At 50.4% G+C, this 23,791-nt stretch overlaps 8 protein-coding genes across 8 annotated transcripts; 2 read left to right on the top strand and 6 right to left on the bottom strand.

Annotated features, from left to right (window-relative positions):
- Positions 1-28: 28 nt before the first annotated feature.
- BJX67DRAFT_379658 (uncharacterized protein) lies at positions 29-820 on the bottom strand (the record flags this gene model as incomplete). The annotated part of the gene is made up of 1 exon (XM_071032628.1): positions 29-820. The coding sequence occupies one exon, from the start codon at positions 818-820 to the stop codon at positions 29-31; it is 792 nt and encodes a 263-aa protein (XP_070887686.1).
- On the bottom strand, positions 816-5,192 carry BJX67DRAFT_349029 (DNA-directed RNA polymerase III core subunit RET1). Its single transcript, XM_071028705.1, has 3 exons — positions 5,017-5,192; positions 4,148-4,947; positions 816-4,095 (listed from the first exon to the last, which is right to left on the bottom strand). Exons 1-3 carry the CDS (start codon positions 5,071-5,073, stop codon positions 1,284-1,286), a joined length of 3,669 nt encoding a protein of 1,222 aa, XP_070887685.1. The 5' UTR covers positions 5,074-5,192; the 3' UTR covers positions 816-1,283.
- Positions 5,193-6,071, bottom strand: BJX67DRAFT_349027 (uncharacterized protein). The gene is made up of 2 exons (XM_071028704.1): positions 5,878-6,071; positions 5,193-5,807 (listed from the first exon to the last, which is right to left on the bottom strand). The coding sequence occupies exons 1-2, from the start codon at positions 6,062-6,064 to the stop codon at positions 5,482-5,484; spliced, it is 513 nt and encodes a 170-aa protein (XP_070887684.1). The 5' UTR covers positions 6,065-6,071; the 3' UTR covers positions 5,193-5,481.
- Positions 6,072-8,768: 2,697 nt separating this feature from the next.
- Positions 8,769-9,471, bottom strand: BJX67DRAFT_34693 (uncharacterized protein). The gene is made up of 2 exons (XM_071028472.1): positions 9,390-9,471; positions 8,769-9,341 (listed from the first exon to the last, which is right to left on the bottom strand). Exon 2 carries the CDS (start codon positions 9,219-9,221, stop codon positions 8,871-8,873), a length of 351 nt encoding a protein of 116 aa, XP_070887683.1. The 5' UTR covers positions 9,222-9,341; positions 9,390-9,471; the 3' UTR covers positions 8,769-8,870.
- Positions 9,472-10,065: 594 nt separating this feature from the next.
- BJX67DRAFT_34595 (uncharacterized protein) lies at positions 10,066-10,593 on the bottom strand. Its single transcript, XM_071028388.1, has one exon. The coding sequence runs from the start codon at positions 10,426-10,428 to the stop codon at positions 10,159-10,161; it is 270 nt and encodes an 89-aa protein (XP_070887682.1). The 5' UTR covers positions 10,429-10,593; the 3' UTR covers positions 10,066-10,158.
- Positions 10,594-11,046: 453 nt separating this feature from the next.
- Positions 11,047-17,463, top strand: BJX67DRAFT_371109 (uncharacterized protein; the record flags this gene model as incomplete). The annotated part of the gene is made up of 7 exons (XM_071031032.1): positions 11,047-11,319; positions 11,636-12,063; positions 12,318-12,561; positions 12,629-13,583; positions 13,657-14,726; positions 15,854-16,234; positions 16,300-17,463. 7 exons carry the CDS (start codon positions 11,047-11,049, stop codon positions 17,461-17,463), a joined length of 4,515 nt encoding a protein of 1,504 aa, XP_070887681.1.
- A 59-nt stretch (positions 17,464-17,522) lies between these two features.
- Positions 17,523-20,014, bottom strand: BJX67DRAFT_34095 (uncharacterized protein). Its single transcript, XM_071027836.1, has 11 exons — positions 19,661-20,014; positions 19,492-19,601; positions 19,334-19,437; positions 19,016-19,277; positions 18,928-18,958; positions 18,789-18,870; positions 18,698-18,735; positions 18,542-18,639; positions 18,080-18,471; positions 17,844-18,009; positions 17,523-17,775 (listed from the first exon to the last, which is right to left on the bottom strand). The coding sequence occupies exons 2-11, from the start codon at positions 19,520-19,522 to the stop codon at positions 17,582-17,584; spliced, it is 1,398 nt and encodes a 465-aa protein (XP_070887680.1). The 5' UTR covers positions 19,523-19,601; positions 19,661-20,014; the 3' UTR covers positions 17,523-17,581.
- A 195-nt stretch (positions 20,015-20,209) lies between these two features.
- BJX67DRAFT_34348 (plasma-membrane proton-efflux P-type ATPase) lies at positions 20,210-23,679 on the top strand. Its single transcript, XM_071028160.1, has 4 exons — positions 20,210-20,880; positions 20,940-21,170; positions 21,223-23,323; positions 23,377-23,679. Exons 1-4 carry the CDS (start codon positions 20,449-20,451, stop codon positions 23,463-23,465), a joined length of 2,853 nt encoding a protein of 950 aa, XP_070887679.1. The 5' UTR covers positions 20,210-20,448; the 3' UTR covers positions 23,466-23,679.
- Positions 23,680-23,791: the final 112 nt, after the last annotated feature.

Here is a 23,791-nt window from a genome sequence, read left to right as displayed (position 1 = left end):
CCGCTCCATCCAGCAAACCCCCCTCACATTAGGTTATTTCAGCATATTCCCCACCCCAACTATACAACACCTCTCCATGCCGCCGCCCATCATTAAACAACATCACCACACTCCGCGCAACAACCTCAGGCTCTTGCACCGCAACACCTATAGCCGCCAAGACATCACGAGGCACTATCCCCGTCGCCGTCCACGAGGGTACAATCGCATTCAATCGTACCCTCGCCCCACCATCGGTCTGGGACTGCGCCCGGGCCTGGAGGTCATCCACCAAGCCGCGCAGGATACCCAAGACACCATGTTTCGCAACGGTATAGTCTGCAGCGCTGAAGATCTGGAAAGAGGACGCTGGTGCTGTAAGGACAAGACTCTGCAACGCTGATGTGTTTGTGTTTCGGTTGGAATCACCGTGACCGTGGCGGCGGCAACTGCGGCGGAGATAGTAAACGCCTAATCGAATTGTATTGATCACGCCGAGAAGATTCAGGTTGATAATGCGTAGCTCTGGCGGTGCGAGGATCTCTTCCCATTCCCCTTTCCCCGGATGCTCCTCGGATACCTCCTCGAGAAGATTACTCGTCGGTCTGATGCCCACATTCGCAAAAACATGGTCTATCCTCCGAAGTGCTTGAAGTCCTGGATGAAGAGATTCCGAATAATATTCCACTGTCACGTCTGTCTGCACGTATAATAATGACGAAGGCGATACCTGTCTCTCCGTCTGTGTTTGTGTCTGTATCTGTTCTGGGTGCTGGCGAAGGAATTCCTCAAGGAAGGAATTATGTCCCCGGCTATGACCTTGGCCTCGAGATGAAGGCATAGTTTCAGGGTTGCGAGGCCGATCCCCGATACGCTTCCTGTTTTCGGTCAGTTTTTGTTAGCATTTTGTTTTGTTGGTATGGTATGGCTCTGAGGCATAGATGGCACGGTGAGTATCGGTTACGAGGACGACTCTGCCTCTGACAGGAGGGAGCTGTCAGGAATCTGGAATTCCGTTATTGCTTTACTTCTGGATGGTTATTAATTCTGTGTTTCTAAGTAGTTCCCGGATGTTGGTTTTATATGCGGGGAATATGATCGAGGTGTCGAGATGCGGGGAGAGAGAAGGAAGAGGACGAGATGCATAGCCGAAAGCAGCAATCTTAAGCTCCTTGACGCACAGTTTCAGGAGTTGAAAACCATCTTCATGCACTCTATGTCATCATCGCTATGCATGTATGGAAAGTACAGGTAGACACCAACGCCAGATTTGCAAGCACTTTTTCCAAGTTGAGAGACGAACCTTATCGCCCCTTTGTTTCCGGGAACTCGTCGTCCAGCTTCAACCTCGCCGTGATGTTCATACTCATTAACTCCTGGATGAGAAGCTTGGCCGCGTACGGAATAACCATCTTCACGACGCTCCTCGACGACTTACATCGCTGACACCAGTTCAAGTATCCCATGAATCCGCAACGTTCGCAGACGTCGACCTCGTGGCGATCGGAAGATATCATCAGCCGTTCCAAGAGGAGTTGACTGGTGCCATATGCAATCAGGCAATCGCGCTCCATCTCCCCGAGGCGTAGGCCACCGTCTCGGGAACGACCTTCCGTTGGTTGACGGGTGAGAATGGCACGTGGTCCACGGGCACGCGAATGCATCTTGTCCTGGACCATGTGCTTCAATTTCTGATAGTAGATGGGCCCGGTGAAGACGTAGAATGGGAGGGCCTCGCCGGTAATTCCGGAGGTGAGATAGTCCTTGCCACCGTAGCTGAAACCTTTGTCAATCAGAATCTGCGACATTTCCTCGACAGGACTGCCACCAAAGCATGTTCCATACCCGTGCTGCCCAGACAGCACACCGGCTTTTCCAGCGACAAGCTCCAGCATCTTCCCAACTGTCATACGAGACGGGAAGCCGTGAGGGTTCATGATAATGTCAGGATTGATTCCCTGGTCAGTGAATGGCATGTCGACTTGATCAGCGATAATTCCCACAACACCCTTCTGACCGTGACGAGAGGAGAACTTGTCGCCGACTTCGGGGCGGCGAGTCTGGCGGGTGAGCACCTTGACAATCTGATTCTCATTTTCAGTGACCGACACCATGACCTTGTCGATGTAGGCAGGATCAGGGAGCTTGTAGGTCATCGGAGTCGCATTATAGGTGGTAGGCCGTCCCGCATCGGACCCCGTGATCCCTGAGGACATCGATTGATCGGGCGTGGATTTGTTGATGTATACCTCTCCGGCATTGACTTGCTCTCCCACGGCGGCGAGGCCATCACTTTCCAAAAGGGCATGCTTTCTAATCGGCACATCATTCTCATACGTAGGTGGGTTGAGAAGATCCTTCGTTCCGTTGGAGTAACTCTTCAGATTAGTGACATACTTGCGGAAAACCTGGCAGCGTCCAAAGCCCCGATCGACCGAGCCCTTATTTAAGACCAGAGCATCCTCAATATCGTATCCAGAGTAACTCATGACAGCAACCGTGGCATTCTGACCAGCCGGAAGTTGATCATATTTAGTCAACTCAATTGTGCGTGACTTAACCATGGGTTTCTGCGGGTAAACCATGAGGTAAAGAATGGAATCAATCCGAAGGAACTGGTTCGACGCTATCGCCCCGATCGCCTGTTTACCCATAGCGCACTGATATGTGTTACGGGGCGACTGGTTGTGGTGAGGATAGGGAATCAGCCCAGCAACAGCGCCGAGAATCGTGAAGGGTTCGATCTCCAAATGGGTTGTTGCGTCGGTGATGTCTCTTTCGTAGATAGCGATCAAGGAATCGTTCTCTTCATTAACATCCAAGTACTCCACCAACCCTCGGGCCAAAAAATCGTCGAACTGCATCGTCCCATCACGAAGTTTGCGCAGGTGATGATTTTTGACACGCGACTTGCCATTTTCAACAACAATAAGCGGACGGCAGATGCGCCCATCATCGGTTGCAACATGCACTGCTCGCTGATGGTGGTTGATGTAGATACTGACAAACTCGGATATTCTTCCCATGCGCCGCAACCTTCGAAACGCGTTCAGGAAGTACTTGGGCCGGCGAGTGAGCGCCATCGGTGTACCGTTGATTGAAATTGTGTAACTCCCAGGTGCGTAAATCTCTTTCCCACCCACAGTTTGTATGTCTTCCGCTCCAAGCATGAATATAAGATTTCTTATGGGGGCCTCTTCATCGTTTGTTGTAATATGCGTCATGAGGGCAAGGTTCTTCACAAGACCACAAGCTTCTCCTTCGGGTGTGTCGGCTGGACATAGCATTCCAAACTGAGAGGGCTGTAGAGCTCTGGGACCGCTGACTTTCCTCGTCTTTTCGAACTGACTGCTAATACGAGTCATCATTCCCAAAGCGGCGATATAACTCAGCCGGCTGAGCACGTGGGTAACACCGGCACGCTCCATACGAAAACGTTTCAAGCTCCAGTTACCTGTCGAAATGGCTCGATTCATTCCCTGCGTGATATGATTGCTGTGCATACTGATAACACTCCAGGCATCGAAGGCTTCAACACGATTGCGCTTGTTCAAGACTTTGTCGATGTTCATCTTGATATCAAAACAGAATTTTTTAAAGAGATCCTCAAAAAGAAGAGCCAATAGCTGACCAGCCAACTCAAGTCTCTTGTTTCCAAGATAATCACGATCGTCGACCATTGACGCATCGTTCTTTGCCATAAGCACACGGCGTGCCATGCTTGCGACGTAAATCGCTTTAGGTCGAAAGTTCAAGTCCTTCACCTCGATATGGGAGATAATTACAGACGCAATAGCCTCAACTGCTTCTTGTACGTGAGTCCGGCGATAAGACATCTGCTTGCGGTTGATCTTGATACGAGAGCCGATCCAGTCGAGGGCCTGCTGCTGCGTGTAGACACCAACCTTGATCGCCTCCTCGAAGTTGATTGCAAAGTCCTCTTGATAAACCTTGTCAACACCAGCGACCAAGAGCATCATCTCCTTATCGGTGTGGATTCCCATTGCTTTGAGTAGAATGACAATGGGAATCTCCTCGCTGAGCACGTTGTGTTTGACAAAGAGCTTATCCCTCTTCAGGATGATATAACTCTTAGACTTTCGCTCGTTGGAGGAACTAAAATGATATGTCAGATAGAGTAAATGAGCGGAAACGCGAGCGCACTCACCTTGTAACCGACGCCTGGACGATCTCCTTCTTTGGATCAGTTTCCACAATAATTCTGTTCTTGCTCAGCTGCTCTTGAACCAGAATCACTTTCTCGGTTCCATTGACTATGAAGTAGCCACCAGGATCAAGTGGACACTCGTTGAGCACCGTCATCTCTGCGGGACTCTTGTTTGCCAACACGCATTTCGAGCTGCGAAGCATCACCGGCATTCTGCCAATCGCGACCCCTTTTCTCCTCACCCTCTGCCTGCCACGGATATATTCAAAGTCGACCTGGATTGGGGCCGCATAAGTTGTGTCACGCAGCCGGCACTCTTGCGGCGTCACGGACGATTCTCCAAATTCAGCGCGCACATCTTGAGGCTCGTCGGCACGTCGGGGGAAGCCAAGGTAGATGTCAGTAAATTTAATGTAAAAGTTGTGGTCGACGTCGCTCCGGATCGTGGAACTCGATTCGACGATTTTCTTTAACTGTACTTCAACAAGATAGTTGTATGAGTCAATGTGCTGTTTCACTAGACCCTTGACTTTCAGAAATGCGGGCAACAAATTCCATTTATCCTTGGCGGTATTGATAGGATCGGTCAATGATTTATTATAGTAGAAGGGCTCTAGAAGCGCGTCAAACGGGTCACGGTAGCGGTACGGGTATAGTGGCTCTGTAGCAGGGTCTCGCAGCTCTTCGTCGGCGGCATGATCTTCGTTGTTCGACGGTCGTTCAGGATTCGTTTCCTTAGAGTGAGACTGGGAATTGCGCTTCCGTCGTGAAGCTTCGGCGGTCTTCGAAGATGGTGCAACCTACAAGACACAGGAAATTTTTTTCAGCACAACAGGCTTTCCAGACAACGCAGTTTTCAGATACTGTACCTCTGACGGCGCAGCCCGCGCACCGACAGGAGCGACGGCTCTCCTCCTGGGAGGCATCCTATGGGATGGTCTCGCTCAGTAGTTAGCAGGGTGCTGCACTTGACTATGTAGGTGTAGTCTGGTGGCACAAGAAGGCCATTCCAGTTGATATGCGGGAGCGCAATTTCGTTCTTATCGGCGAGGGGAAATGGGCCAAAATTCCGAATGAGTTTCCTTTTCGAGAGAACAGGTTGATTATGTAAGCCGAGCTGTCTAAACACGGTAAGTGTTTCGCTGACAAATATGCTGAATATCCCTGTTAAACCCCAAAGAATCGATACGTTGCTCCAGAGGGTTGGAGCAGCATTCCTTGAGATCGGGTTTAACCTGGTCGAAGGCCATACTCAGTCATTCACATTGCGAGAATTTCCGATACGCCTTGTCTCTTGGATCGATATCCCTTTCAGGAACGACATCTTCCGCCAGCTACATCGGCACAAGGGGGTTGGGACAGTCGATGTTCGGACAGCAAGACTCGCGTTGTGAGGAGAGAGCGACCAAGAAATTCATTATTGCCCAGTAGCAGCCGTGTGCCAAGCTTGCTGTTGTGGCACGATAGCTCTGAATCTTGACGAACTTTGAGACTGATGGTCCAATGCAAATTTCCCTACTTCTATCGTCTGGACTATAGGTGAGTTTGTAGCTGGCACCAGCCGCATGACTTACTCCAGCTTCGAGGGTTGTTTTAGAATAACCTTGTATGACGACCAGGCCCTGATTTGGGAAGCTCATTTCGGACGAAAAACAATGCCATACTCGAGATTAGCCAAGGGCTTGCCACGAAAGAAAAATAGACCTCGCAAAGCAAAGTGACCCCCGTACCTTTTCTTTGTTCTTCTATTGCGCGGTAGAGCTCATCCAGGATGACTGGCATCCTCCTACGCTTACCAAGGGTAAAGATGGAAGATGACCCTTCCTCGATCTTGGCGAGAATACCGTATGTATCTCTCTCTATCCCATCGACCGACAACCGTGGCCATTCTCTGCAGTTCCCGGTTGGGCCAAGCATTACAAGGTTCGTCGGAGGCTTCACCCGAGCAAGCCAACCTGAATGATCTGCAAATCTTAATTTAGAAGTGCAATGAGAGGAACCACCAAGGTTAATCATATTTTCCCAGGCCAGCCCAGCCGAAATGGCGCCTTCAGAAAAATTACAAGGCATCTTCTTGCACAACGATCTTGGAAGGCTCGCTGCTGACAGAACTGCCAGGCTAGCGTAAAAGGTGCTCTAATTCTTGCTATCACTTCGTGGGCTTCTGGCGAAAAGCTAACGATCGTGTGATCCTCGGACAGATACAGGCGTTCGGCGCGTTCGTGGGTTTTTCCCAAGTGGTGTTCCGTCTCTGCCAACGAGGCCCAATTCCTGAGGAGGAGCGTCCCTCGCCGGCCATATGTCAACGGGGTTTAACTTGCGGTCAAGAACGCCCACCGCGACAGAGAAACCTCGCCCGGAAGAGCACTTCATTTCCCCGCCGGTAACTTTTTTTTTTTTTTGTAGTCTCTAAACGGCCCTTCGAGAGAAGCAACAGCTGTCTTGCTCAGCAACAAGTCATGCCGCATGAAGACTGTCTGAAACACATTGTTGCCCAACCCCGCAAGGTAGCGGATATTGGTACCCTCATTCCCGGCTTCTCTTCACAATGGTCTTTATGGTCCACTGGATTTCAAACCTTCCGGGCGAATGCTGGAGCTTGAACTACTCTCTATACCCAAGACAACTACTATACCCGCTAATGTCATGACTGACTCGCTCCCAATACGGGGGGATAGGGAATTTTAATCCACAGACTCACACTTCAAGCTATCTCCGTGGTGCTGCGACATAATTGGCTTTACACCCCCACACCATTTTAAACCGGGGGTGCAATTTGCTGCATGAAGTCTTCCCAGCATACATCCCCTCAACCTTATGTCCTCCGACCTGCATTCGTCTAGGGCGTACCGTGCAGTTGCAGATAGCGCCGGGTCGCTGAAGCTCCCAGTGAGTTGTTCTGACTCGCAAGTTACGGTGGTGGTGTGGCACCTCCTCCACCAAAGCCGTGAAATACTTGCATATCGAAGTCCGGGTCCCGTACCGCACCGACACTTTGTTGAGAGAAGGACGGGCTCCATTTCCGTTAGGCGCCATATTAAAACATGTACAGGTGATGACTGGGGAGTTCATAATGTAGCTACTATCCATGATACCCCCAAAGCACTCAGTATCAAGCATTTCATCGTCGTACCTGATCCACTAGTCTTTGTCCACCTCTTTTGTTTAGCCGCATTTGACGGGCTATAAATTCTATCTCAGTAAATGAAGCGTACCCTCGAAGGTAAGAATTCTAGACTCCCAGAACACACTTCGCGAAGTCCAGCATCACTGAATTCTGACCAGGCTCTGAGATTCCGGGATTAGACTGCGCGAAGGTGCGACCATAGCAGCCCATTCCTAACCTGACGGGCCCAAGATTGACCTTGTTGCGTCAAGAGGTCAACTCCGGTTTTATTTCAGTGATGTTCGTGTGCCCAAGGCATACTGACCAGCCCGCTCGTTGAAAGCATCCCATTCACCGCGCATATCGTAGCTAGAAGGAAAAGTCAGCCTTCTACCCCTGACATGTTACAGGAAAGGTACGGCTTTTCCTCATGAGATTGAACAAACTCACTTCTTTCACTATTGACGATACATCAAAGTGTTGCAGATGCCAGTTACTAGACAGGATAGCTATTAATATATTCCATGATGGATTTCGCTCCTGGAGGGCCTCACTCATCACTCACACTGTAGAGACGTAGTTCTCGCGGTCATCATCTTGTCCACCGCGGTCCTTTAGATATCTTGTTAGACGAGCCCTCCAGATTCAGATAGTATACTTAGTGTTAACACGTACCAGCCACAAAGGTGCTCCCAGTTAAGATCCACACCATCAAGCTCGAGTGCGTTAAAAAAATCCATAAGACTGTTGATAATTGATAAACTTCTTGCGGTTCTCTGAGATCGTGGCCATAGCAGACCATGTGGAGCTTGTTGACTCTACAACGGTTGGCTGCTCTGTGCTCTTTCAATTGGGGCCATTGAGAGACACGGATCGCTAAACGCCCACGCCCACGCCCCGACAACTATAAAGGCCTTCAAGAATGGATCGTGCCTCTTCAGCTTTACAAATAAGGAACCGAACAGGAAGAATCGAATATCTTCACGTGAACCAAGAGGTCAGATATTTTAGGAGATTATCACGAGGTATTGTTCGTCTCTTGTACACTGACCCGGCCTTGGCTCGCGTCGCCGAAGTATGTACACGATATCGAACCTGATGCAGTAGGAGAGCAAAGATAAGTTTTATACAATAATACTTCAAAAAGGCAAGAAGAAATAATCTTCCAAATCGAGTTGTTGAAGATACGGCCTGCACTCTCTGTCGAAAATCAAATCATGTCATTTTGGGTATTTTGGTGTTGTCCTCAAGAGTCCTGCAGTTGCAGGTCATGTCGCTGAGTCTGTCACAATTGTACACCGCTTGTCCATCGCCGCACCAATCAACATCCCACAATCCCCAAAGCGCCCTGGCGTCTGCGACTTCGCTCTTGAAGCTCCAATCGCCAGCGTTCAAAGTAACAAACCATTGCATCAGTCTCTGATGGGACAATCAGCTGTGTTCGGACAATCATTGCCATCCAGGGGCCATCCGATCCATTCGACTACCAATCATTCTGCACACAGAAGTCCAATTTCCCCTCCCCCAGCTGAAGGCGAGAGACGTGGGCAAGATTCCGTCGTTCCTGTCTCCATGACCTGCAAAGGATGAACAGGCCCAAAATTCTGAGAATTCAACTCAGAGCGGTTCCGAGAAAAGTGACTCATTTATTATCAATGGGGTGCAGCCAGGAAATATGATGACTTGGACGCGCTGGCGTTGCTTTGTTGCGAACCTTTGGGTCGCGCGTGGCAATCCATCGATGCTGACTTTGTGGTCCGCCCAATTTGTTGAGGCGTTTTTCCCGACCGTAAAGAAGAGCGCCGCCAGAAGCAAGAGCACGAGCATGATGCAGGTGTTCGATTGTTTCTCTTCGTTTTCCCAATCCCAAATCTGAGGCACCCAGATCCCGACCAGACGCCAAGGGACTGGAAGCCTTTCCTCACTCACAGGCTGCTCGGCTTGTCTCCGTTTTGTTGAGACAAACATTGTGACGACAACGGGAGGAGGGCACAGAATATCGAAACGGTGCCTTGTTCCTCAAATCCTCCTGACCCAAATCTTGCACACAGGAACATCGTGTGGCTCGGTCCTTGTCCGCCGTCACATCTTCTTCAAATCAGTTTGGAGTCTCCACTCGATGCAGAAAACACTTGCAGCGACCACGCTCTGGACCTGAAACCTTTCGCGAGAGCCGTTCCCCCTCGAGTGTTCCTGGCGCAATCTTCTCTGGAGGAAGTTGTCGCGTAACGTATTGTTGGAGGGACTGGAGTGTCAAACTCTGGTCCTGGAAGCCGTCTCAGATCTTATCTCACAGCAAGAAGATATGCTCAAAGATTGACTCCAGGATCCCTGTCAGGTACTTTCAGCGAATCCTGAAGCTCGACGCCCAAAGGATGACGGGACCTCGGGAGCTTCCACTCTATCCCCAATAAAGTAATAATGCATTCGCATGGAAACTCATCATTACCACTAGTCGTACGCAGCCAAATCAAAATCGAGGATTTGAGTGAGCAAAGATTCATTCTTGATCCATCGAAAAAAAACGAATGGCCAGCTGGAGGAGTGGCTTCCAGGGGAGACAGCTCATCAGTCCGGGCTCCAAGTCAAGATCCAGCAGCGAGGAGGCCCTCGAGGGTCCTGATCACACTTTCCAGAATGGGTGTCCAAAGACTTGCACAACGTATTTTTCTCCTCCTTTCCGAACATGATTGCCCTTTGACGACTCCCGATTCATAAATTCCAAGAATAGGAGAACGCTAAGTGTAGACAGAGCGATTGAACAGCAGGAGATTATGTATGGGTAGACAGCCTGGTTAAGCAGGCATCGACAGGAGCCCTTCTTCCATGCACACTCCCGCACTCGAAGCTCGGAGCTCCCGTCCCAAGCGGAGCTCACTTGGGCAGGTGGACAGGGGCTTGCGGATCAGATGAAGTTAAAGGGATAATTAAGAAAAAGAAAAGGACAGCAAGAAGGGATGAAAAAGGACCGCCAAACTGCAGTCAACAGCAAAGCAATCCCACAGATTGAGCAAATGACGGAAGACGAGCAACGCCAAATCGAGCATGCTTCGAGGCGCTGTCCCTCCCCGCTTGCTTTCTTTTCCCAGCCGCTCACTCGTTCTCTTCCCCTCTCGCCCTCCTCTCCTTCCGCTTCTCTCTCCTGACTTTTGGGCCCATGGGACTTGTATAACATTGATCTTTCTTTCCTCCTTGTCGTATACAACACATCCTTCCCTTGTATTTGTTCATTCGTTTATTGTTACCATCGGCCCGCCGCTCTCGACGCAAGAGCGCGCTCTTGGGACGAAGTCTCCGCCTGTGATTTACACATCAGTCATCGATCTCCGCATTTCTCAAGATTACTGAAAAGAGGTGGTGAATAGTCCCTGGTTTCGCCTCAAACAGTCCTTACTTGCGTGCTCAAGCAAACCGTCGGCCATCGAAACCTTGGAAGAGTCTTTCCGTCCCTGAAACTCAAAACTATCGAGGCGTTCATTGTGGGTGAGTCGCTGTTTTTCCGAGATTTGCTTCGCCAAATCACTCTTCAGCCCCTCTCGCGCCTTGACTCCTTACATGAGTTGCGACCTGAGAGACTACACCGCCAACAAGGACACACTCTCTCTGTCACCTCCGGTTCCTATACTTTTATTTAGAAGCCCCCAATCTGCCCGCAGCCTTTTTTCGAGATTCGTGTCTCCCTTCCTGATACCACCACAAAACGTATCATGACATCGCTAACCTCTGCCTCGCCGTGGCCTCTAAATGGTATTAGTCCCGGTTATAAATTCAGCCCTCGTTTCACCCGCCCAACATGGCCTTCAAAAACGGACTAAGTGAGCGTCTCGATGAGCTCCGGTTTCCCTCTCCTCGCTCGCCTCCCTCAGAGACCCCGTTCCCCAGTTACAGTGCTCTCTCGCCAGGCCATTCGACTCTCGTATCAGCATTCTCACGGCCTACGGGCGACGTTCGTGCAAATCTACAACGCCGTTTCACCACGGACGCGAGCAAGGTATCGTCTTGGAACTATATAAATCATGTCGGACCTCCTCCTCAGGTGCCGGATGCCCTAGACCTACTCTCATCGGTAAGCTTAGTGCCACGTTCTGAACTTCATCGATAGCCCATATTTTGAACCCAGTCAATGCGCTACGTAGTCATTTACTACCTCTTGCAGCCTATTGTCTTTCTCATTGTCCTTGAATTTGCCAACAATACCTACCCCCCGCCTTGTTGTTTTTGGCCCTTGTTCTAACTCCAATATCCCTGTTCTCTTCGAGTTGGTTCCCAGTGTTACTCTTCCTTTAACCCCTATTGTCATATTCACCTTGTTAATACATCATAATTTCCATTGTCCCCGCATTTTAATAGCGACAATTGGATTGGTGCTTATTGTTTCACAGTTTGAAAAGAAACGCCAACATATTGAATACATGCGAGAGCAGAAGCGAAGATTTGAGGAAGACATGAAACTTCTTGATCTCCAACATGAGAAGGAGCAACATGAAATGAATCAACTTGCCAAAGATCTTGCTAAGGCAGGGATCTCTGGGCCAGTCAGCGAACCTACGACTCCTCCAGAGCATCGTGAGAACGGTTTCCCAGGCGCTTTCTCTCGCCCCACCCGCTTCTCAACATCCAGCGTTACTTCATCTCCCGGATTCTTCAACGTTTTTGCTTCGGTCACAAGTCCTCCAAGTCAAGGGAATCACGAACCAGCTCAAACCGCAACAAATCGTTTTGCTGTCCATTCTGTCCCTGGATCACGCAGGAACTCTGAGAGGGAAGACTTTGGGCCTGAGCCCACTTCTCCATTTCGCCCCGGGCCATCGTAAGTTCTCAATTCGATATAGATACTCCCCAATCATCTTAATCAGCATTATTCGCTCTTTCTTTCCCTTGGCAATACTCTCATTTGTTCACCATATCCCATGATGTGATATCCCGCCACAGGAACACAAGCTCTGACCTACCAAGTTCCTGAATACTCTCTGTCTCTTACTCAATTTATTATCACCTCATTTTACTTCTGAAAACAGCTTATTAGTGTCAATGGTCTGTGTTACTGACCAATGTCTCCGCTAGCATTCATCGCTATTCAATGCCTACAACAGGCTTGGGCTCCCAAATCCGTCCGAATATTTCAACCTTCAACAATTCTTCTTTAGACACCTTCAACACCGCCAAATATCTGCTTCACAGCGATGATGACAGATCAACTTTGAAGGACGAAGACCGGATCCCAACCCCAGACATCAAAAGCTACCTCAAGTTGACTGAGCCTGATGATAAGTTTCCAACTCTATCCCGTAGTGACGGCTCGAACTTTGTAAGCCTATTCGTCCTCCTTTTGTCCTCGCCACGAGCGCTCCCCCTCCACTAACCAAGCTTCTTAGCTCTCTGCAAACTCGGACGCTTTAGATCTCGCAAATTCTAAAACACCTAATCCAGAGTCTTGGAATTCTCACAACCGCCACCGTTCCTCCCATCAGAGCATGCCTCAGAACGCCCTCAATATGTTTCGCCTTGGTCAAATTGGCGGCTCGGCGGACGAATCCCACATCGGCCCCCAGAATCCTTCTAGACATGCCGCAAGACATTCTCTTGAAGCAAACGTCCTCTACTCCGCAGACGGAAACCACCAGGACCCAGTATCATCTACTGCATCGAACCGTCCCGCACCTCTCCAGTCGTCATACTCGACCAATGACCTGCCCACTGTAAAGGGTGAAAGCTTCAATTCTGCGATCACACCGCCGAAAACTCACACTGAGCAGCTCCACCACCACAATACCAGTCTGGGTCGAATTCCCGTTAATGCAACCACTCCCCGCCAGCAGAAAGACTCACCTGAGCGGGAAGAAGCTAGACCACAGAACTCGAGAGCGCACCCAACGACATTGCAGGCTAACGCGATGCCGTTTGGACCTCAACTCAACGCTCCAGCTTCCGGAAATGCAAATGCACCTCAAGCTTCACTGTCCAACTTCCAGCCTCCTTTCTACGGCTATGGAATCCAAGCTTATATGGGAGCGCCGATGCAGGTCAACGGCCAGATCCAGCCCTATAACCCCTCGCCCTCATTCACGGGATATCCTTCCTACGGAAATTATCGTCTTGGAGACAATCCCCCAAAACCTGTCACGTCCCGCAGAAACACCGATGGGGACTCAGCCCAGCTATCCCGCTTCACAAACTTTCCTCTCGAGCATTATCGCGGTGAAATCTATGGACTCTGTAAGGATCAGCACGGCTGCAGGTACCTGCAGAGAAAACTGGAGGAGCGCAACCTGGATCATGTTCAGATGATTTTTGACGAAACCCTTTTGCATGTGGTGGAACTAATGACTGGTTTGTGTTACCTGTATCCACCAAACGTGCTTGGCATTTCAGTCCATGTTACTAACTGTACGCCTTTTTCCAGATCCTTTCGGCAACTACCTGTGCCAGAAACTCCTCGAGTACTCTAATGATGATCAGCGAACGGCGCTCATCAACAACGCCGCCCATCAGCTTGTTAAAATCGCGCTGAACCAACACGGTACCCGGGCCCTGCAAAAGATGATTGAGTTCATTTCTACTCCTGAGCAGACCAGCACGGTGATCCAATCTTTGAAAGACCACGTCGTGGAATTGGTTCAGGACTTGAACGGAAATCATGTTATTCAGAAATGTCTCAACCGCCTCTCGGCAGAGGACTCTCAATTCATATACGACGCCGTGGGAGCCAACTGCGTCGTTGTTGGAACTCACCGGCACGGCTGTTGCGTCCTACAGCGCTGTATCGACCATGCCTCTGGTGAGCAGCGAGCCCGCCTCATCGGTCAAATAACTTCGAACGCTTTTGCTCTCGTTCAAGATCCTTTCGGCAACTATGTTGTACAATACATTCTCGATCTCGCCGAAGCCCATTTTACGGAGCCTCTGTGCAGAGCGTTTCGCGGCAATATTCCGGCACTATCGAAACAGAAGTTCAGTTCCAATGTTATCGAGAAGTGTTTACGCACAGCCGAACCCCCTATTCGCCGCCAGATGATCGATGAGATGCTGTCTGGAGTTGAGCTTGAGAAGATGCTCCGAGACTCCTTCGCAAACTACGTCGTCCAGACCGCCATGGATTTCGCTGATACGGAAACTCGCAACCGAATCGTGGAATGCGTGCGTCCCATTCTTCCATCGATTCGCCAGACTCCTCATGGACGTCGCATTGCTGGCAAGATGATGGCGTCCGAGGGCACCAGCAGGGGCAGCGCCGCAACAAGCGGTCAAGTCACACCGAATGAAATGAATTCGGCGCAGCTCCCGGGGCCCCTACAGGCTCCTCAGAAGAACTTCATGTACCAACACACTCCATTCCCCATTTCTGCGGGAGGCACGCAGTTTGGAAACCAGGGTTTTGTTCCCGCTTCTGGGACTGGGTCCACCTCGAATACGCCCTCTGGAGCCAGTGAGAACTCTTCCAGTATCTATAGTACTGCCGTCCAGCCGCAGAATGTCAATCTCGGTCCGCAGAATCAGATTTACAGCTACTTCTGATCCCTTTTGGCTATCGACCGCGATTGACTAGTACTTGCGCATTAATTGTACCCATATCGAGATGACGATGCTACGATTCTTCATGACTTTTACGGCCACCAACTCGTTGGGCAATGATACCATGACAACATCTTATCTTTAATGCAATGCGTATTGCATTTTCTGGCCTTTCCGTGGCAGATAGCCAGACTATTCTGTCTTGTATTTTTCGAATGCTTGGATGCTTCCACAACATCTGGTGATAACTCTTGGAATGATCCCCTCCACCTTCCCTTCGGACCCAAACCACTCCTTGCCGTCGGCGTGCATCGCCACTCGACAATCAAGGGAAGTGAGGTTTCAATATGCGCTTTACTGGATACTCCGAAACTGCCTCTGCCTTATTGCTTCTTGCCTGATTCCATCTTCGGGATATGCTGCGTTGTTCTTATCTCGAGAATTGGCCTTGTGATCCCCCCAGTGCGATACAAGTGACCAGCTCTTTACATCTTTCTCTTTGCATATGGGGATGAGTCGCCTATCATTCTGGTATCATCTTTCCCGGTTTGAAAGACCATCACATGCGGTAGAATAGATGTATTCATACCTACAGGACCTACAGGCAGACAAGATGTCTCTACCTCATTCGGATTTCCTTTGTTATGTATTTTTCATCGCTTTCTCTTTTTTCCCCCTGTACCACCTAGTCACAATCATGGTAGAATCAAATGACATTGCAATTCTAACCGCAAACTCCGGGAAGATACAGAGTAACAGAGGGAGCGGGCCGACGCTGGTTGCCTCATTACATATCAGCACGTGACCAGGCGTGCTTCTGCGCGCTGCCTCGGACGCTCCCAGTTTCTCCGAGAGCTTCACATTTCCGTCAAGTCTTCCTGTCGGGCCCGTGGATTTCGACCCTAGCGTGGAGACTCTCCTATGCTACCAGTTGGCGTTTCCCAGTCTCTGAGCCCGCAATGGCCTTGTCGGGAAGTTCAGGTTAGGCAACTCGCAAGCCTGCTTGCTGTGAGTTTCCCAAAGCTATACCCCCAAAAGCGCCATGAATTCAGGCACCATATCGCTTACAAGCAGTGGAAATCACATAGCCCCGGCCGTCTAGCCCATCCACCGTTGTTGTCCATGGGATATCTGCTACCTGCAAGTCAACTATCGTGAGCAACGTCCTTGCGACCCTTCAAGTACCACACGCGATTGTTCGGAGTCCCGAATGCATCACCGGCCGCCACTTATTGACGAAGATACTATGGGCGACACTGGATGCGCTCGGGCGAAGGGACGAGTGGGAGCGCTTCGGGAAGGGGAGGTGTGAGCACGTCAGCTCCCTCATGGTTCTTCTTGCAGAGTGCTTGACGTCAAATCTTCCGGGGAAGCCCATCCAGAAGTTTGTCTTGGTTTTGGACGGTATCGATAAACAGCGAGAGGCCCCCCCTACACTGTTGCCGGCACTGGCTCGTCTTGGAGAAGTAGTAAGCTGGGGAATTGCCCTGCCCATCCCATGAAAGCACGCGCTAATCACCCTTCTTTCATGCAGATTCCATCCCTCACTGTTGTTTTGATCCTCAGTTCTACGCCCCGTCCACTTTTCCTCCAAGCGACAGGAGTGCCGCATATCAATTTCCCGCCGTATACCCGCAAAGAAGCGATAACTATTGTCTTGAATGCTGGCCTGCCGGCAGTGCTCGGTCTACCAGCGGAAATTTCCTCTCAGCTGTTTCCTCACTTCGTTGCCGCTATCTACGATTCCCTCGTCGGGCCAACTGCAAGCTCTATTCCAGTTTTCAAGTCGATATGTGAGAAGTTATGGCCTCAGTTCGTGTTTCCTATTACCAGTGGTGAACCACCACCCGGTGGCAACGAGGAGTGGGATTTCTCTCGACTGCTAGTTAAGAACCGTGGCTTGTTCCGACGGCAAGGCGAGGCGGCTCTCGTCCATCACATCGTCACAGAAGATTCTCCTCTCACCACAACTGGTTCGCTCCCGCCACCACCGTCATTGTTGGCCGTTTCGGCGCCTTCACCTCTTCCATACCTTCCTTACTTCGCTACCCTCGTCTTGACATCCGCTTACCTAGCCTCCCACACCCCTCAAAGACTCGACACAATCTTCTTCTCCAAATTTTCCTCTTCATCCCTATCCGCTCGAAATAAACGCGCACACCACAGACGACGTCTAAAGGTCCTCTCCCAAGCCCAAGCAGCAGAGGAAACGAGCCAAGGATCGTCAACCCCAAGTAGAAGAGGCAAGGGCAAAAGAACAAAGACCCGCATCACCAAATCAACCCTCGACTCGGCCTTTGCTACCTCCTCCGCTACAACATCCGCTTCCGGCGGCGGCCCCGGTATCACGGGTCCATCCACTATCCTAACCGCCCGTCCGTTCCCCCTGGAGAGGCTCATTGCCATCTACCATGCTATCGACCCTAATCCGCCCGCAAACCCACTTCGACTCACCGCTGTCGCTGACATGATATATGCGGAGCTTGCTACCTTGCGTCGTCTACGGCTCGTCGTACCCGCCGCCGGACGCGCAAGTGGCAGCCGTATGGGTCTCGGGTCAGCAGGGGTCAATAGCGGGAATACCACAGCTGACGTCGGGGAGAAATGGTGCGTGAATGTCTCTGGGGACTGGATCGGTGAGATGGCAAAGGGGATCGGGGTTGAGGTTGGGGAATGGTTAGCTGGTGGTTTGGATTAAGCTAGTTGGTGTACTATTCGACGCTCTTGTGTGGAATCTTTGTTCTCGTTTCCTGGAGCTCATGTCTCCATAGCATATCACTGGGAATGATATAATTCATTAAGCATCGCCATTAAGTTCACCAATTCCATTCGTCAACCGTAGCATCAGAGCAAACCAGTAAACCTGGCGTCTGCGGTCCATGCGCCGACTGGCTCCCAGACTCAAAGCAGATGGACGTAATAGGATTTCGATATTGGTACTTTGTTAGCGGGGAAGCCACACTCTCGCCTGTGCGGAGAGAGAAGAGTTGTATTGTACGATCGTCGGATGCTGTACGCAATCATGAACGGTTAGATAAAGTAATTTCGCTAGTTAGGAAAGAGAAGATGAGAACTGACCGCTAGCGAGAAGCCCAAGTTCTGAGCTTATGTCGAAATCGGGATTCAATTCAGGAGAGTGACCTGCGAAGCGGAGGAAGGGCCGCGTAGAGGTGTGGTGTTTGCTAATTGGATTGGGGTTTCGTTGGAGGCCATTAGGTGGATAGCGGATGTCGTACATTTGAAGCTGACCCTATTAGCTTTAGTGACCAAGGAGTAGAAGTTCAGCGGGAGGGCGTAGACGATAGAGAGCCTACCGAATTTATACCAGCTACAACGATCCGATACTGGTCAAGTTTCCGGAGTTTTGTAACCGCGTGAGGATGTTGAAGTCGTGTTGCGCTCCCGCCGCTACGAATATCATGAAGGAAGATAGTTGAGTCTTTCAGCCCAGCCGCAATCACGTCCGACGAAAGCCATTCGACAGATGTGATAAGCGCATGCGACGACTCTAAGCGGCGGTACTTGGTTATGCCTCCGGCAATGTCCTTGGGAAACGATTTTTTAGATAGTGTCCAACAGCTCCCAAATCCTTCTAAAGTATAAAGCCCGTCAGAGGTGCCAACTGCGAAACGAGGCACGTCACCCGTTGGAGAAGGCGAGGAGCACCATAAAGAAGAGGTTGTATGGATGCGTATAGGATGTGAAACTAGTCCGGTAATGGGATCAGCGGGGTCCATATTCGAAGCAAAGGACCATTATAGGGAACTGCTTCATACAGAACGGAGGCCAACGATAGTCGCCGCCTTCATCAGGGTCAGGAAGCATGCGAGGCGCCAGAAAGGAGTCGCCGCTCGGACCGCTGTCCATCGTCGCTCTGGCCATATTAGTGGCACCGGAGAGACAGATTAACGCATGAATGGGCTAGGACTCACAAAAGATATCCAGTATGACTCAAAGAGAGCGAGGAGAGCTAGAGTGGCGACATTAGCGTCTCAAGAGGTAAGTTTTCTACATTAGAGATACCCTGTATTGCTCTTTAAAAAGCAGCCGCTCCATCGTTCGATTGTAAGCCCAGTTCTCCTGATCAAAATCAGGAAAGCACACACTGATGCAGAGCCAGCTGTCAGTGTCATGTCCTCGCAATGTGCAAGGCTCAACTTACGACACTGACGACTCGCCCCCGCGGTGTCCGCCTGTTTACACCGTCAGCTTGTTTCTTACGTATAGTTATTACAAAACGCCGAACTCACTAGCAACCAAAATTCCAGACCGAGGGTTGCGCACAACATGCTTGATTGTATATTGGTCCGGCCAAGGCTCAAACTCATGCAACCGGTTCCGGTGGAATTGACTTGCATACGCCAGTCCGGTTCGTTCGTGTTCTCGAGACGCGGAAGTGGGAGGCGCGCCTACTTCTCTTTGAGCCAGAATAAGGGGATGCTGCAAGTACGTCGATCTCCTGATATTTTCTGTTTGGGATCTCTGAACCAGGCGAGCTTTCCGTTGGCGCGTCTACAGACAGTTAGAACAATGGACAGCAGCACCCATTTGAGGAGGGGCATCACAACCTCCTGTTCAGCTCTTTTCCGCTTCACAGCATCCTTTGAGTACTGATACCCTGGCGTGGATTTGTGATTTGCCTGGATCTTGAAGTACTTCTTCTTGTCTGGGTCTTGAGGAGCACATTAGTAGGCTTTCCAGACCCAAAGTTTGTATAACACAATACCATAGTAGAACCCGGGGATCTCTCGATTCATGATGACTTATAACAACATATATCGTCTTCAGTAACCGGCAGATAGGAGGCCAGAAGCGATCAAAAGTGATATATGAATGCTGCTTATACCATCAGAAACCCGAGCCACTCGAATAGCAGGGCTTCCAAGAACACGAACCAGAAGCGTGCCCAGTCCGCAGGCGACAGAACATGCTTGCTTTCGCTATAATAGAGTCAAAGACAATATTTTGGCCGTCTCCATTCTCCAGGAGCCAGGTTCCCGGAAGTTTCGAGCGACGTCGAATGCATCTTTGGGAGTTCTTTGGTTCTTCCGTTTAGGAAAGTCTGCACGTTCTTCCCGTGACGTCGATTGTGGCTTATGTCAGCAACTCTTGCCTCTGATTGGTCTCGTGAACTGCTTTGATGTTTCCTATACAACCCAGTTGCTTCTCGCACCCCAGTTCGGCAGGCTTTCAAAAGCAAAATAATGTCAAGGAATGTAATCCCAGTCTTTGCAAGACAGGTTGTCTGAGACTAGCCCCGGCAAGATAGTCGTAGAACAAAGCGATACAAAAGAGGAGCCAGCCGAGGTGTACTTGTATTTGTCGGATCTGGAGCGAACAGTGCCGAAGTGGAAGGAATAGAGACGAAGCCAATGCGCGGCTTAGATTGCCCGGGTGAACTAAGCTTATGAATATAGCTTTAGCGTGGCCGGAAAATCCTCGACTGAGGAAGCCTCGATGGCCGCACCCCCGGTTACGATGCCCTTCCTTCCTATTAGAGATACTAGTACATTTTAGGTTCTTTCCACAATGGCTTCGAGGTTCCTTAGCAATCTCTACTCAATCGTGGCTATCATATCGTCTCCCATTACTACGCCATAAGATTCTTGCTCAGTTTCCGTTTACTGCCTCTCTGCGGAACATATTGCCTACGCCTTCATCTTTACCTGCCTTCAACTGACCGATGGATGCCACGAAGCTCAGCCCCGCCAACCCTTTCGGAGCTCGTCTAGCCACGGTTGCGCTGGCTGAACAGGATGAGACAACCGTCAACCATGAGACGAAGGCAACCCTCATTACCAGCACCGAAGAAAAGACATCCTCGATGTCGGACGCCGACGATGAAGATGGAGAGGAGAATATTGATGACCTCATTGCAGAGATAATGTTTTTGGATGGAGACAATGCCGTTCACAACAAGCGAAAGAGCGTGGACTCAGCGAAAGTCTGCAATGTGGAACCGGAGTTTGACACTGACCTCCTGACCGGGCTTTCTTCCGAGGAGGCGACAATCCGCCGCAAAAAATTCGGTCCTAACCAATTGAAACAAGAAAAGGAAAATCTTTGCCTTAAGTTCTTGTCGTTCTTTGTTGGTCCAGTTCAATTCGTTATGGAAGTTAGTAGCGGAGTACACTTTCGCCATCCTTCAAGTGTCCCTGTACTAATTGGCTTCAGGCAGCCGCAGTGCTGGCACTCGGTTTGAAAGACTGGTTGGATTTCGGTGTGATCTGCGCCCTTCTCTTGCTCAATGCAACGGTTGGCTTTGTTCAGGAGTATCAAGCAGGGTCGATCGTGGAAGAGCTGAAAAAGTCGTTAGCCCTCAAAGCTATCGTAATCCGGGAGAGTGTGGCCACCGAGATTGAAGCAACTGAAGTCGTGCCTGGGGATGTTCTCAAGATTGATGAGGTACCGACCGTTCCACCGGCATACGGAGACGGCAAAGAGCTTACATTTGTAGGGCACGATTGTTTCCGCGGATGGCCGAGTCAAAACGAACAACCTACTTCAAGTAGATCAATCCTCAGTTACCGGCGAATCGGTAGCCGTGAATAAGTGCAAGGATGAGCTCTGTTACGCATCGTCTGTGGTCAAGCGCGGCGATGCATATTTGATTGTTACGGCCACTGGTGATAATACTTTCATGGGGAAGACAGCAACACTTGTCAGGACTGCATCTTCGAAGACTGGTCATTTTACTGAAGTTCTCAACCGTATTGGCGCCGCCCTCATCGTTCTGGTCGTTTTTACGCTTATTGTTGTCTGGGTTTCATCGTTCTACCGCTCGAATAACATTATCACCATCCTCGAATTCACCTTGGCTATCACTATGATTGGAGTCCCTGTCGGTCTCCCTGCTGTCGTTACCACCACTATGGCTGTAGGCGCTGCTTTTCTAGCGAAAAGGCAGGCCATCGTACAGAGGCTTTCCGCTATCGAATCTCTTGCAGGGGTGGAAATACTGTGCTCAGACAAGACCGGAACCCTAACAAAGAACAAGCTTACCCTTTCGGACCCATACACAGTGGCGGGAGTCGACCCCAACGATTTAATGCTGACCGCATGTTTAGCTGCTTCCAGGAAGTTACACGGCATGGACCCCATTGATAGAGCGTTTATTAAGGCACTCCCCAATTATCCGCGCGCTAAGGAGACACTTACCCAGTACAAGATACAGCAATTCCGGCCCTTTGATCCGGTCTCCAAGAAAGTAACCGCCGTAGCCCTTTCACCTGATGGTCAGGAGATCATTTGTGTGAAGGGGGCACCTCTGTGGGTTCTGAAAACCATCAAGGAGGACCAGCAAGTCCCAGAGGGTGTCGAACGAGAATACACGAACAGGATGAATGAATTTGCACACCGTGGTTTTCGCTCACTCGGCGTCGCTCGAAAGGTCATGGATGAGCCATGGGAAATCCTTGGGATAGTGCCGTGTTCAGATCCCCCACGAGACGATACTGCGGCAACCATAAATGAGGCAAGGACACTAGGACTGTCAATCAAAATGCTTACCGGTGATTCTGTAGGTATTGCGCGAGAGACTTCACGCCAGTTAGGGCTGGGCACGAATGTCTACAACGCAGAAGGGTTAGGCTTGGGAGGTGGCGGTACCATGCCTGGGTCTGAGGTCTACGACTTTGTTGAAGGTGCGGATGGGTTCGCGGAGGTATGGCCCGAACATAAATACAACGTTGTGGAGATTCTGCAGCAGCGCGGATACCTGGTGGCAATGACGGGGGATGGCGTTAATGACGCACCGTCACTCAAGAAGGCCGATACTGGAATCGCCGTAGAGGGCTCTTCCGACGCTGCCAGGTCCTCTGCTGATATCGTGTTTCTTGCTCCAGGCTTATCGACGATCATTGATGCCTTGAAGACTTCCCGTCGGATATTCCACCGAATGCATGCGTATGTGACGTATCGCATTGCGCTGTCTCTGCACCTTGAGATATTCCTTGGCTTATGGATTGCAACAATGAACGAAAGCCTAAACTTACAACTCGTGGTCTTCATTGCTATATTCGCAGACATTGCAACTCTCGCGATAGCTTATGACAACGCCCCGTACTCGTCGACCCCGGTGAAGTGGGATCTTCCAAAACTTTGGGGTTTGTCAGTTATTTTGGGGATTATACTGGCCGTCGGATCCTGGATTGCTCTTACCACCATGATAAATGCTGGGGAACATGCAGGGATCGTCCAAAACTTCGGCAAACGCGACGAGGTCCTCTTCCTTGAGATAACACTTACAGAGAATTGGTTGATCTTCATTACCCGGATTGAAGGCCCCTTGTGGTCCTGCCCACCCTCATGGGAGTTGGTAGGGGCAGTCCTCGTAGTGGATCTAGTTGCAACCTTCTTTTGCTACTTTGGCTGGTTCGTAGGTGGTCAGACTTCGCCCATTGCTATCATTCGGATCTGGGTGTACTCGATCGGGGTATCCTGCGTTATGGGCGGGCTGTACTTCCTCTTACAGCGTTCGACGGTCTTTGACGATATCATGCATGGCAGGAGCCCGAGAAGACACGAGCCAATGACCCAGCGTCCACTGGAAGATTTTTGTGAGCTTCCCCGCTTTAACCTTTTATCCAGGTCCTCGCTAATACATCCACAGTAGTTGCTATGCAACGGGTGTCGTGCCAACATGAAAAGGGCTCGCTTGACCCCGAGACAGGGAATAGCCTGAATGGGAACAGTGGCTAGCGAAGCTGATCATCTTTCAGGAGCAGCGTACAACACTCACCTAGCAGGTGGCAATTATGTATGGCATATTCCGTATTGTTAGGTGACTCGTTTTCGGAGCGTCCTGTGAGAAACTGCATAGTAAGAAGGTTGGTACCTGGAAGTTGGACTGTTGCACTATCGAATATTCAAACGGCCAATTGGGAGCGGATTAACATCATTGGACTGGCCATACTCCGAATCCTTACTGGCCACGCGGCCTCTACGTTAGGTCGCGATTTAACAGGCGGGAATCGGGGTTGCTTGAAGCACGTTTGCTGTCACTCGATCACCATATAGCAGCACTA

This window comes from Aspergillus lucknowensis, assembly GCF_044049455.1.
Source record: "Aspergillus lucknowensis strain CBS 449.75 chromosome Unknown BJX67scaffold_12, whole genome shotgun sequence".
NCBI lineage: Eukaryota > Fungi > Ascomycota > Eurotiomycetes > Eurotiales > Aspergillaceae > Aspergillus > Aspergillus lucknowensis.
The sequence above is the reverse complement of the archived record's forward strand: the minus strand, read 5'-3'. Positions and strand labels throughout refer to the sequence as shown.